Source organism: Electrona antarctica (assembly GCF_951216825.1).
Source record: "Electrona antarctica genome assembly, chromosome: 7".
NCBI classification, from domain to species: domain Eukaryota; kingdom Metazoa; phylum Chordata; class Actinopteri; order Myctophiformes; family Myctophidae; genus Electrona; species Electrona antarctica.
In genome coordinates, this window is record NC_136812.1 from 30,648,962 (window position 1) to 30,663,580 (window position 14,619).

Consider the following 14,619-nt stretch of genomic DNA (forward strand, 5'->3'; position numbering starts at 1 on the left):
ACATTTCAAAGTAAAAAGTTCCAGCATGTGTGCCCACAGTAAGCTGAATTATAAAAAGTGTGAATGGAGTTTCTAGGTGAAAGTTACTTTTTGACGTGCCATAGAGCTGCCATTGAGCCCCATTATAAATGTATCAAATTTGAAAGCAATATATTTCTAAAACTATGAAACATTTCAAAGATTCCTTTTCAGGCAAACTTGTCCACCGTAAGATTAACCTAAATAGGTTGGAATGGGGTTTCTAGGTGTAAGTATGTAGGACTAATAGCATGCCAAATTTGTGCTATTGCCATTGAGAATGCATTGGGCGTTTAAGTTAAATAACTCAGAAACTACAAAACATTTCAAAGTAAAAAGTTCCAGCATGTCTGACCACAGTAAGCTGAATTATAAAAAGTGTGAATGGAGTTTCTAGGTGAAAGTGACTTTTTGGCGTGCCATAGAGCTGCCATTGAGCCCCATTATAAATGTCTAAAATTTGAAAGCACTATATTTCTAAAACTATGAAACATTTCAAAGATTCCTTTTCAGGCAAACATGTCCACCGTAAAATGAACCTAAATAAGCTGGAATGGGGTTTCTAGGTGAAAAAGTGTGACGGAAAAGCATGACGAAAAAGCGTGACGAAAAAGCGTGACGAAAAAGTATGCCATCTGAGATTACAGCCCATGGTCAAAAATTATGAAAAACGAGGATTTGAGAAAATGACGGAAATCACTCCGAAACCATGGGCTATAGTCCATGGTCTCGAGTGATTTTCGTCTTTTTTTCAAATCCTCAAAAATGATGAAAAGTGGCGTGCTATAGTATGCCGTCCGAGATGGGCTATAGCCCATGGTCAAAAATGATGAAAAACGGCATGCTATAGTATACCGTCCGAGACCATGGGCTATAATCCATTGTCTCGAGTGATTTTTGTCTTTTTTTCAAATCCTCAAAAATGATGAAAAACGGCGTGCTATAGTATGCCGTCTGAGATGGGCTAAAGCCCATGGTCAAAAATGATGAAAAACGAGGATTTGAGAAAAAGACGAAAATCACTCCGAGACCATGGGCTATAGTCCATTGTCTCGAGTGATTTTTGTCTTTTTTTCAAATCCTCAAAAATGATGAAAAACGGCGTGCTATAGTATGCCGTCTGAGATGGTCTATAGCCCATGGTCAAAAATGATGAAAAACGAGGATTTGAGAAAAAGACGAAAATCACTCTGAGACCATGGGCTATAGTCCATGGTCTCGAGTGATTTTCGTCTTTTTTTCAAATCCTCAAAAATGATGAAAAACGGCGTGCTATAGTATGCCGTCTGAGATGGGCTATAGCCCATGGTCAAAAATGATGAAAAACGAGGATTTGAGAAAAAGACGAAAATCTCTCCGAGACCATGGGCTATAGTCCATTGTCTCGAGTGATTTTCGTCTTTTTTTCAAATCCTCAAAAATGATGAAAAATCATTGGGCGTTTAAGTTAAATAACTCAGAAACTACAAAACATTTCAAAGTAAAAAGTTCCAGCATGTGTGCCTACAGTAAGCTGAATTATAAAAAAATGTGAATGGAGTTTCTAGGTGGAAGTGACTTTTTGACGTGCCATAGCTGCCATTGAGCCCCATTATAAATGTATCAAATTTGAAAGCACTATATTTCTAAAACTATGAAACATTTCAAAGATTCCTTTTCAGGCAAACATGTCCACCGTAAGATGAACCTAAATAGGTTGAAATGGGGTTTCTAGGTGAAAGTATGTAGGACTAATAGCAGGCCAAAATGTGTGCTATTGCCATTGAGAATGCATTGGGCGTTTAAGGTAAATAACTCAGAAACTACAAAACATTTCAAAGTAAAAAGTTCCAGCATGTGTGCCCACAGTAAGCTGAATTATAAAAAATGTGAATGGAGTTTCTAGGTGAAAGTGACTTTTTGACGTGCCATAGAGCTGCCATTGAGCCCCATTATAAATGTATCAAATTTGAAAGCACTATATTTCTAAAACTATGAAACATTTCAAAGATTCCTTTTCAGGCAAACATGTCCACCGTAAGATGAACCTAAATAGGTTGGAATGGGGTTTCTAGGTGAAAGTATGTAGGACTAATAGCATGCCAAAATTTGTGCTATTGCCATTGAGAATGCATTGGGCGTTTAAGTTAAATAACTCAGAAACTACAAAACATTTCAAAGTAAAATGTTCCAGCATGTGTGCCCACAATAAGCTGAATTATAAAAAGTGTGAATGGAGTTTCTAGGTGAAAGTGACTTTTTGACGTGCCATAGAGCTGCCATTGAGCCCCATTATAAATGTATCAAATTTGAAAGCACTATATTTCTAAAACTATGAAACATTTCAAAGATTCCTTTTCAGGCAAACATGTCCACCGTAAGATGAACCGAAATAGGTTGGAATGGGGTTTCTAGGTGAAAGTATGTAGGACTAATAGCATGCCAAAATTTGTGCTATTGCCATTGAGAATGCATTGGGCGTTTAAGTTAAATAACTCAGAAACTACAAAACATTTCAAAGTAAAAAGTTCCAGCATGTGTGCCCACAATAAGCTGAATTATAAAAAGTGTGAATGGAGTTTCTAGGTGAAAGTGACTTTTTGACGTGCCATAGAGCTGCCATTGAGCCCCATTATAAATGTATCAAATTTGAAAGCACTATATTTCTAAAACTATGAAACATTTCAAAGATTCCTTTTCAGGCAAACATGTCCACCGTAAGATGAACCTAAATAGGTTGGAATGGGGTTTCTAGGTGAAAGTATGTAGGACTAATAGCATGCCAACATTTGTGCTATTGCCATTGAGAATGCATTGGGCGTTTAAGTTAAATAACTCAGAAACTACAAAACATTTCAAAGTAAAAAGTTCCAGCATGTCTGCCCACATTAAGCTGAATTATAATAATTATATAAAATCACACCTGTGTGAAGTGAGTGGTGCAACTCCGTGTGGGGGTCCCCGGAAGTTCCAGACCCACAGGACCACGGCCAGGGTGCCGGCCCGGTTCCGGCGAGCCGCCCCACGTCCGAAACGGTAGAGAAAGGAGAGTTACCATGTGGGGGTCTCCGGGAGTCCCCGGGGGGTCCCCGGAACATCCAGACCCCCAGGAATGCGCCCATGGGGCCGGGCCGGTTCCGGTGAGCCGCCCCACGTCCGAAACGGTTGAGAAATGACAGAGTTACCGTGTGGGGGTCCATCTACTGTACCCTACTGTACTGTAGCCTACTGTACTGTCACTGTACTGGCACACCCGAAATCATCATATAGTTAATATGTGTGTGTGTTTTTGTGTGTGCGTTAAGTTGCGCACAGGTGGTGAAAAACAACCATGCTGTTTTCGTTCTCAGACCCACCCAGCCACCCACACACATAGCTCCGTAAGTTGCTGAGTGGTTGCACCACTCAACAAAAATAAATAGCTATAACATTTTGTAAAAATATACAGATTTAGCCCCATGTTCAAATGCCCTCGCCCCCCTGTAAAAAATTGCTAAAACGAAAGAAAGCAGCAAATGAAAAAAAATGAACACTCATCTTTTACTTTCTTTAATAACAACCTAAAACATGAACCTTGGTTGACTAAAGGAGTTAGTTTTATTTTATATATACTGTGTGTGTGTGTGTGTGTGTGTGTGTGTGTGTGTGTGTGTGTGTGTATATATATATATATACACACACACACACACAATCTCACAAAAGTGAGTACACTACACCCCTCGCATTTCTGCAAATATTTAATTAATTAACACTGAAGAAATGACACTTTGATACAATGTAAAGTAGTCAGTGTACAGCTTGGATACAGCCTGCCCCAGAGTTGCTCAATAGGGTTTAGGTCTAGAGACATGCTTGGCCAGTCCATCACCTTTACTCTCAGCTTCTTTTGCAGTGGTCATCTTGGAGGTGTGTTTGGGGTCATTATCATGTTGGAATACTGCCCTGCGCTGCGGTCCAGTTTCTGAAGGGAGGTGATAATGCTCAGCGTCATATCCAGAGGTTGTCTTTGGGAAATATATGTAGGAGTGCTGCCAGCATTGCTGCAGAAGTTGAAGGGGTCCCCCCACCCCTCAGCCTGTCAGTGCTCAGACCATACGCAACACACTGCATCAAATTGGTCTCTATGGCTGTCGTCCCAGAAGGAAGCCTCTTCTAAAGATGATGCACAAGAAAGGCCGCAAACAGTTTGCTGAAGACGGATTACTGGAACCATGTCCTGTGGTCTGATGAGACCAAGATAAAATTATTTGGTTCAGGTGGTGTCAAGCGTGTGTGGCGGCAGCCAGGTGAGGAGTACAAAGACAAGTGAGTCTTGCCTAATGCCTACAGTCAATCATGGTGGTGGGAGTGTCATGGTCTGGGGCTGTATGAGTGCTGCCGGCACTGGGAATCTACAGTTCATTGAGGGAACCATGAATGCCAACATGTACTGTGACATACTGAAGCAGAGCATGATCCCCTCCCTTCAGAAACTGGGCCACAGGGTAGTATTACAACATAATGACCCCAAACACTCCATGATGACCACTGCCTTGCTAAAGAAGCTGAGAGTAAAGGTGATGGACTGGCCAAGCATATCTCCAGACCTAAACCCTATTGAGCATCTCTGGGGCATGCTCAAACGGTAGGTGGAGGAGCGTAAGGCCTCTAACATCCACCAGCTCCGTGATGCCATCATGGAGGAGTGGGAGATGATTCCAGTGGCAACCTGTGAAGCTCTGGTGAACTCATAGGAGGGTGAAGCCGGCAGTGCTGGAAAGTAATGGTGGCCACAAAATATTGACACTTGGGCCCAATTTGGACATTTTCACTTAAGGGTGCTCACTTTTGTTGCCAGCAGTTTGGAATTAATGGCTGCGTTTTTGGTTATTTTGAGAATATAAAACCTACAGATATCCAAGCTGTACACCGACTACTGTACTACCAACTTCAGTGTTGTCACATGAGATAATTTATTTTTGCAGAAATGCGAGGGGTGTACTCACTTTTGTGAGATACTGTATAGTGTGTATGTGTGTATGTATATAATATATATATACACACTGTATATTTATTTTTTTCCCCCTTCTCAGAGCAACAAATGAGCACTTACAGTATAGTGACTTGTAATGCATTTTAACAGTGATTATAATTATAAGGTAACAATTAAAATTAACATACTGTAGGAAGTGTTACCAATAATTTGTGCTGCAAACCCTTTATTTAATCAACAGTTTATTACAAAATAATATATTTAATATATTTAAACTAAATACTTTAACTAAAATGTTTTAAGCTCATGTGATCCATTTTATTGTTACATAATCCACGTGACATAATGTACTGTAATTCTTTGTCTCACAATAAATGTCATGTAGGATTTCAGCAGAACTGTTTTATATTTAGCATCACAGCAATATACTGATGGATCTCACAATTGTGATTCATGACTGTACTGTCAACAACATATCCAATATGTCCAATAATTAAGTATCTGTCCAAAGACTATCCAACTCTGTGTTTGCAGTGTTGGCACAAATGACTCCACACCACAGATCACTTCTTGTGGAATTTTCCCTTCCTCTTCTTCCTACTGCCGGCTGACAGTGCTGCTTTTTCTGCTATTACCTGCTGGTACCTCTTCTTGTTATTTCTGGAAAGAGTGAAAGAAAACGTTTGCGTGGTTACAAGAAAATCACTATCTGTAGCTTCCCTTTCTTTGAAAAGATCTTAGAAGATCCTGGCAGAGCCTGGACTAACATGCAGACCAGCCTCATTGTTCCCTGTCTTGCAAGTAATACTTTTGTCTCCATTTTTATTTTGTATGTTTGTAACCAACAGGCTGACACGTACTGTCTGAACTCTGCATCAGCCAGCAGCTCCTCCACCATGGTTCTTTTCCTCTCCTTCTTGGGAAGGCGGGAATGATAGAAGTCCACTGGGTTGTCCACCACGGTTGCCATCTACACCAGACCACACACACACACACACACACACACACACACACACACACACACACACAGTGAGTGACCACATTCAGCTTGGTGGGTTGACGCCATTCACACAGCAGCTACTTTCCTCTTACATCATATGAAGAGAAAAATGGCAGCCATGTGACTATGGTCAATTAGGAGCGGTCAAGCATCACAGAGTCACTGATAATGGTGTATCAGTTAATTAACCTAGTAACTTAGAAATAATAATAAAGTAACCGATTTTCAAAAATACCGAAAATAGCCACAAAGGTCGGCGTGATCTTGTAGATGGCCTATTTTTTTTTTTTACACAACACCGTTGTACAACAAAGTATAAAATATGGCTCAAGTATTTCATCAGTCTAATCAATTTAGTCGATTAGTTGATTCATTTTTGAGGAGGGTCGCTACCTCCTATGCCCAGCTTTGTGTGTGCATGTGTACCCCATAGCGATGATTTGATTGGCTTAGGGCTTCAAAAGTGAGGACAGAAAAGTGACGATGCCAAAAGTGATGGGCCAGAATGTGATTATGTATGATGATAGGAGCGCCCTTCACTTCAAACGAGTGTGATGTTTTATAATTATTTATAATATAAAAAAAGATTTTGAATAGAATAATGGCCAAGAAGACAGCACAATTCACTGACCTGGAAGTACTTGGGGAAGCCATCTCTGTCATTCTTCTTGTAGAACCTCTTGGGGTCCATGGCGCCTCTCATCTTCAGGACCTTGAGGTCTCCTTTCAGCTCTTGAGTCAGCTCAGGGGCCTTCATGTTGAACCAACCATCCCCTGAGGTCTTCTCCCTCTCCGTCTAGGGAAGACAAAAGGGACATAGAAACTTGTATTTTTCTTCTTTTGTACCGTAAAGCCAGCTTTTGCCAAATATAACCCATCAATACTAGTCTGGTTTGTGTCAAGATATTTTAACCTTTCCTCGCATTTAAACATTAGTTTACTCAAGAGATGTCATTATAGATAGAGAGGCCAAGAAGTCCCAAACTAAAAGAAACCATGAAGTTACGTTTATGGCAATGGTTTTCTATGGCAAAATATTTTCCATTATTACACGGCTTGGTTGAATGCTTGATTCCGATTTATCAATTGCCAAATTCAGCGGTCTGTTATTTCTGGATAATGACTGCTCCGCTCTATAACAGACCGATGCCTAATCAAACCCTCGGAGCACCTGCTGTGCCCCACAGATTTACTGCTATTTCCAGCATGACAGCCATGTAAACACAAACACACACACACACACACACACACACACACACACAGCTAAACATTGCTCTCAAAAATGTTTTTGAAAACATTTGAGCGAGGAATAGACAATGCAGTACCCGAAAAATGGATTCTATTTGATCAACTCACTTCCTTGTTTTCCGACTGTGCTGCAGCTGGGCAGACGCCTGCCAACTTATGGAATACTTTCATTACCAAGCAAGGAAATACCTAGTTTTGTTGTGTTTTGGGTCAATGTATTAATGTATGTATTAAAGTAGCCGTGTAATAAGCGGCCTTCAGGCTGATTAACCACCGCTGCTTCACGTCGGTGGTTAATCAGTCTGTCGGTGATTTATCTATTAACAATGACCATACATTATCCCTCACATATATAATGACACAACATGTTTGTTAAATTAAGTGTTAAATAGATATAATAGTATATTCTGACAGTAATCCTTGCTATAGTCCTAGTGTGTTCACAGTTACAGGGGCCTCCCTTCCCCGGCCCTGCAGCTCTTTAGTACACACAGTACATTTTCAGGTCAGGATACCAGGTTTAATGAATTGCATTTTTTTTTATCCAATCAGGAGAGAACACATACATCATACAGAGTAAGCTATTTAAATTAGACGTGATGACACAGAGAAGACAAACTACAGTATATAATTTAAGCTTCTAATGATTTGATGAAATTGTCAATCCACCTTGAAAACCCTGTATTTCTTGTTAATTAGAGACTGATGGAGAGACAGGGAGAACCCCATTAATGAAAACTCTATAGCAATAATTACTATCAGAATATAGAGCTTTGTTTTTTCTCAAAGGTAGTGACTTATAGTACACTACCTTTGATGAGAAAATAGCATGAGAGCCATCTTTTAGCCAAGCTCAGCTCTCATTTTGACAACTTACTTTGCGTTTCAATTTAGCGGCCTGTTTGGATTCACTGTATGGAGGCACTGAATCCTTCTTTTCGAAGTCTGGACCAATCACACTCTTCTTCATCACCTGCGGATAGGAGGGGAAACGGCATCACAAGATGTAGGCTTAAGATTGAAGCACTGCAGCACACCAACTCAGAGATACTGAACCAAAGTAAAAAAAGGATTGGAGGCAAACTGCATGAAAAACACCATCTCGGGGGGTTATTGAATTTACCCAGACTTGCATAACTATAAAATTCATTACTTATTCTGCACCATAGATCACCTTCAAAAGGGGAAAATCAATAAAAGTTATTTACCTCGTCTTGGATCTTCTGTTCCTTCAGTTTTTTCAGCGAGCTGGAGACAGGTTTTGATTTGCTGCCATCAAAATTGATGTATAATCCCCCAAGCTCCTTCACTCTGATGCCCGGGTCAATACGACTGGACAACTCTTTCCTGAAACAAATTGGCACACAGCGAGAGAATACCTCAGGAGATGTAGTCATGTCTCATTTATCACGTATGCATTATAGATACTAAATATAATCTAAATGAAGATGTGTATGAGGATTCAGGGTATATTATCGCTATGTGCCTGACACAATATCGGTCTAATAAAGATTCATAACACTGAAAGGAAAAAAAGGGATTTGCATTCCTCTGAATTAGGGTTACTGACACAATGGGAGCTTACAGAGCAAATAATTTGTCCTGCTTTCAGACTCGGAGACATCTTCCCTGAAGAAATGTATATAAAGAACTGGGCCATAATATTCTAGGGCTAAGCCTAGTGGAACCGATTATGCGTACCATACAATTGTGTAGGTGTGCATAATATCAAGACAAGTGTGTGAAGCAGGCACCCAATGCATACTTACACCTGAGCAGCATTTTTACTGAAGAAGAGGACTGAATCTTCATCATCATCATCTCCTTCATCCACAAACTCTTCATCAATGTTCTCCTCCTTTTCAGCCCCCTCGCCCTCATCTTTGTAGTACTGTTCATCGACCTCTTGACCAGTCCTTGTGTCAATCATAAACAATCCATCAACTGCCTCCGAAACACTCCCAGTCTTCTTGGATGGTCCTGCTCGCTCTTCAGCCTCTTTTTCTTCATCTCCAGAACATACAGCATCCTCCTCTTCCTCATCTCCAGAGCCTTTCCCCTCTTCTAAAGAATCCTCATCATCCTCTTCCTCATCCCCGCTACTCTCCAACAGGCTTATTTTCCCCTTCTTCTGTACAACAACTAAGGGTGTGGGTTCCTGTTCAGAGGCTGGCTCCAGTGTTACACTCTCCACTTGAGAGGTCACATGAATGGACTCGGCTAAGGCCTGATTGGGCTCTGAGGGGAGATGTGCTTCACTTAGGCTAACAGCCTGTTGAGTTGTTGTACTAGTCTCCACATTGTCCTCAGGCAGTTTGTCCCCAACCACATCCACATTTGAAGGTTCATCTTCCAGGCTCTCTGGCTGTGTTGGGTGGACATCTGTGTGGTTGCTCACTTCATCTACTTCCATGGCTTCGTCATTCTCTTTAGCCTCTTCTGTGACTTCAGAAGTATCAGCCATTTCACATGTTACAGTAAATGATTGGCAAGTGGGGAAATCTACCGTCTCAGTTGATGGCACCATTTCCTGCATCACTGCCATCTCAGAGTTGTCTCTATCCTTATCCTTAGCAGACAGCTCCATCTCCTGGTTCCCGACAGACACTGCAAGCTCAGTAGCCTCCGACACTTCATCAGTGTGAGCATCTGATGCTGTTAATGAACAGACAGCAACAGAATCTTCTGTGGTACTTGTCTCCTCATCTTCCACAGGCATAATAGCAACTCCCTTTTCAGCCTCTGCCGTGTCTGTATGTTCTTCTGCTAGAACAGCAGAGGGTAATTCACTAATAATATGAGATTCACTCAATTCCACATCCGCAGTCATGGTCACACACCCAGGATGTCCAACCTCAATCACCTCTGGTGCAACATCATTGGATGTGGGGTCAGAATGTGTCACCTCTTCAGTTTTCTCCTGCAGGGATTCTTCTAGGATCATAGTGTGGTCTTCCACCACTGTGCAATCTGGGTCAGCAATGACTGTATTGTCAAACCTGGACTCATTCAATGCACTCTCCTCCCCTTCAGCTGGATTGGTCACAGTAACCTCACCAGCCGGGTAGCTGAGATCCAGGGGCGTCATTGCCTCTGGCTCCTCCTCATGTTCAGATAGTTTTCCTTCTTTTAATTCAATTTTTCCTTCTTTTAATTCAATTCTTGGTCCAAGAACCACACTGAAAGCTTTGGCTGATAGCCTAGTTGATAGTCTAGTGCCGTTTCCAGAACTTGTCCGGCTACTGGAGGGTGTCTCTTTGCCTTGTGAGGAGCAGGGGCTGCCTAGTGGCAGGTCAGTGAGGTCAGAGTCTGACTCCACAGCTGTGGGACCAGTGGTTTTGGCTCCGACTTTGCGCTGGCTGGTTCTTTTCTGAGGAGTCATACTGGGTCCAGACTCGAACCCTTCAGAATCACAGGACTGAGACTCCGTAGTGACAGGTGCTGCCGTCTCCCCTCTTATAGCTCTGGTTCTTCTTCTCTGAGGTGTCAAAGTGGGTCCAGATTTGAACCCATCAGAATCACAGGACTGAGACTCTGTATCGACAACAGATTCTGCCGTCTTCCCTCTTATAGCTGTGGTTCTTCGGCCACTTCGCCCTGGGGACTGAGAACCCTCGGATACGTCGTCCAGGTGCATTGGAATGGGCTGTGTGGCGGCCCCACGCCGTTTGGACCTAGTAGCTCTGCCTGTGGTGGAAGTAGAACCCTCCACTTCCAAGAGACTACAGCTGTCAGCATCTGACAGTTCCGAATCATCAGTCCGCTGAATAGCCAATGCCCTGGAGCGAGTACTCTTCCTCTGGCTTCTGGTGACTCTCTGAGATTCTGCTTCCAACTCAATGCTAGCTTCATCTTCCGGAATGTTCTTCTTTCTTGTGCTCCTACGGGTGCTCACACAGCCTTTCAATTCGGACACTGCTGAGGTGTGTGATTCTGCCTCAGATACCTCATCCTGACTTGCTGAGCGGATCTGTCTCTTCTTCCGCTGTGTTTGTGTGATTGGCAGTTCCATGTCAGACACAGCTGAGCAGCAGGACTCTAGATCAGACACATCTGCCTCGTCGTGGGTGGAGCCCACAGGGGTGGATGGCTGCTCTGGACTGTGGAGTCTGGCAGCCCTGCTGCATCTCTTTAACCCGGAGCAGCTTGGGGTCTTGGGAGATACTGGGCCTTCTTCATCGCCCTTAGGGGTCATCTCTTCTTCCTGGACCACCTGGGCACAAGTCTCTTCTTTTTTTGCAGTCCCCCTGGTTCTCCGACCAGTAGATGGAGTGGCCTGGGTGATAGATTAAGCAAAGTAAACAATAATGATAGTAATAATAATAAATTACATTCATATAGCACTTCTTTAAAACAAAGATTCACAGCATCAAAATTAGACCACAAAAAAGACTAATCGGGTAGTTAATGCAAGTCTATTAAAATGTGTATTAAGACACGATTAAAAAGAACAATTTGCCATCCTGAATTCCTGATACCTTCAGGCAGGTCATTCCAAAGGAAATGCCAACATAGCGTGAAGCATTTCCAGGGTTGCTAAACTCCCATGCTTTCAGTGTGATACTGGTTTAAAAGCTATCTTTCTGAAAGATCTCAAGCGGTTATAGCTGACGTTTTTAAATATCAGCAAGGGGGTACCTCAAGGATCGATCCTAGCCCCGATTCTATTCACACTTTTTATAAATGATTTTAGCAGTGGAGTTACAAATAGTGCAGTACATCTGTACGCGGACGACACCGTCATCTATTCAGTCGCCCCCTCAGTTGATCTAGCTTTTCAAAACCTACAAACAGATTTTCACAAAATTCAACAGGCCCTCACTAATCTCAAACTGATTTTAAACCCTGGGGAAACAAAATTCATGGTCTTCTCTAGAAAACCAAATGCCACTCAAACAATTTTTAACATAACTAGAGAAGGGACTCCTATTGAAAGAGTCTCAAACTATAAATATCTGGGCATTTGGATAGACGAAAAACTATCATTTAAAACCCACATTTCACAACTCATCACTAAACTGAAACCAAAACTAGCATTCCTCTATCGAATCAAAGCTTGCTTTAATTCAAACAATAGGAAGCAGCTGATTCAAAGTACAATTTTATCAGTTATCAACTATGGTGATATTATGCATGCAGCTCCGTCGTCACTAACACCACTCGACACAATCTACCACTCAGTCCTCCGGTTTATAACTGGATGGGTTCCTCACCCATCACTGTAGGTTGTATGAAAAGGTTGGTTGGCCTTCATTGGCTAAGAGACGAGAACAGCACTGCACTGTTTTTATCTACAAAGCCTTACTTAAAGAAATGCCTACATATCTTAGCAGCCTATTACATCCCAAAACTGGCCAACATCACACCCACTCCTAAAACTACCATATGTTAGAAGTCCCCATTGTGAATTCCGAATTGGGTAAAACAGCCTTTCATTACTATGCACCTCACATGTGGAACAATCTACAACCAATCTTAAAACTGAACAACTTGATTTCACTTGAACGTTTTAAAAGACATGTAAGGATCCATTTGAGATATAGCTGTACTTGTTCACTCTGAATTGTTTCTTATCCTGTAATGTATTTGTGTTTATATTGTATGTTATGTGTACTGTATAAATCAGGGCGTTATTGAAAAGAGAGCTTGCTCTCAACCGACTTCCCTGAATAAATAAAGGTTAAAGAAAAGAAAGAAACACACTCTTTCAGGTTCTGTCTCATGGCCCAGTGAAACCATACAAAACTGCTCCCTGTTCCTTCTTATCTATTAAAATGATAACTGAGAGTGACGGTCGCCTAGCATGGCCAGACTAATATGCAGAGGGCTTTTACCAGCTGCCTGGCAGATTCATCTGGTTTCTAGGCTAAGTATGTAGCAGTTATTGCCTTACTGGTAGTCAATAAGTGAATACAAAAATGACTGGTTAACAAAATGTGTGTGCCAGTTGTTCTCAAAGTGGGAGTGGGACCATGGACTCTCAGGGGTCCTCGAGGGGGTTCCCATTCAACTATGAACAGTTTAAACATAAAACCCTATTTTATACTTTATAAAATGGAGATCTACAAGCTCGATGTATATACATGGGCATGCAAGTGTTTGAGAATCACTGCACTGGTGTGTGCAGTCGCACGTCACTCAAGCCTGCAAATAGCAGCTACTGTATAAACATGTGATATAAGTTAACATTGATGCACGTTTACATTTTGAGACAGGGCGTTTATTTACAAATACACCATTAGGACACTACGTTGTTTATAAACTATTGGGACAGGTTATTAGACACGGGCACTTTACTTACAGTAGCAGCACTCTAGCCACGTGAGTAGATTAGCTAGAATAACAGTCTAAAAACGTACACGCGCTATGATGCCGTTAACTTGCCTTACATAATGGATTCACTTTAATGCTTTTTCAAACTTTTCACTTCGTACAACTCACCGGAGTTTCATCGGATGATGTTTTAGTGTCTGTGTAGTACACGCGGGTTCCTCTCCTGGTGGCTACCATCTTGCTACAGCTGCAGCCGCATAGCTCGCTTCCGGGAAGCGATCACTCCAAGGATGCTTTAGAATGTGTTGCCACATTATGCGAGAAACAAGCAAGACATAGGTCTACGAAATGGCCATGTCTGAAACATTTTAAATACACAGATCTTGACATTGGCGTCCCTGGCACAAAATACATTTAGATGAGGGGTCCAGTGACGGCGGCGAGGAGTCGGTACGGTGAGGAGTCGGAAATAAGCAAGGTTCTTTGAAAACAAAATGTTTGATGATATATGTCTATGTGCTTGACTCGAGGCGGACTTGGCAACACTGCCGCTAGACTCGACTAAACGATCAAAGGGCCAATGATTAACCAGTGGTTCTCAACCTGTGGGTCGGGAGCGGGGGTCAGGCCGCCAGGGGGGGTGATTTTTGGGGGTCCCCAGCTATACTATAAAAAGTGGTCATGCATTCAATAAATTCAGTTCCTGTTCTTTCATTTCTACAAATCAGAAGAAGGGGACAGAGGATAGGTGGGCACTATAGGGAAATAATATTGGCACCTTGATGTGAAATTAACCGTTTAGAAAATGTTCAAAAAAATAGAAAATCTTAAATAAATTGATCATGTACCGTCAACAACCTATATAAGGACCACCTGGAACATACTTAAGGACCACTGGTGGTCCCCGGACCACTGGTTGAAAACCAATTCATGCTGTACAGACCAAACGCACACACACACACACACACAGGAAATGAAAATCGGACCCGTCTGAACTGAGTGGTACTGTACTGTACTGTGGACACCATGCCCCTGAGTGCTGTACTGTACTGTATGTGTGTGAGGCTGCGCCACAGTGACACTTGGTGGTGGAAAAAAGGTATTTCCGTGCTTAGACATACATACACAG

At 42.1% G+C, this 14,619-nt stretch overlaps 1 protein-coding gene across 1 annotated transcript; it reads right to left on the reverse strand.

Annotated features, from left to right (window-relative positions):
* Positions 1-5,165: 5,165 nt before the first annotated feature.
* dnttip2 (deoxynucleotidyltransferase, terminal, interacting protein 2) lies at positions 5,166-13,874 on the reverse strand. Its single transcript, XM_079506806.1, has 7 exons — positions 13,659-13,874; positions 8,987-11,493; positions 8,426-8,564; positions 8,095-8,190; positions 6,601-6,765; positions 5,830-5,939; positions 5,166-5,629 (listed from the first exon to the last, which is right to left on the reverse strand). The coding sequence occupies exons 1-7, from the start codon at positions 13,725-13,727 to the stop codon at positions 5,533-5,535; spliced, it is 3,183 nt and encodes a 1,060-aa protein (XP_079362932.1). The 5' UTR covers positions 13,728-13,874; the 3' UTR covers positions 5,166-5,532.
* Between the last annotated feature and the right edge of the window lie 745 nt (positions 13,875-14,619).

Coding starts and splice junctions, on each gene's coding strand:
- dnttip2 (XM_079506806.1), bottom strand. CDS start 13,727: ATGGTAGCCACCAGGAGAGGAACCCGCGTGTACTACACAGACACTAAA. Junction 11,494..13,658: donor CATCATCCGATGAAACTCCG/GTGAGTTGTACG, acceptor TCTATCACCCAG/GCCACTCCATCTACTGGTCG. Junction 5,630..5,829: donor GCTGATGCAGAGTTCAGACA/GTACGTGTCAGC, acceptor CACTCTTTCCAG/AAATAACAAGAAGAGGTACC.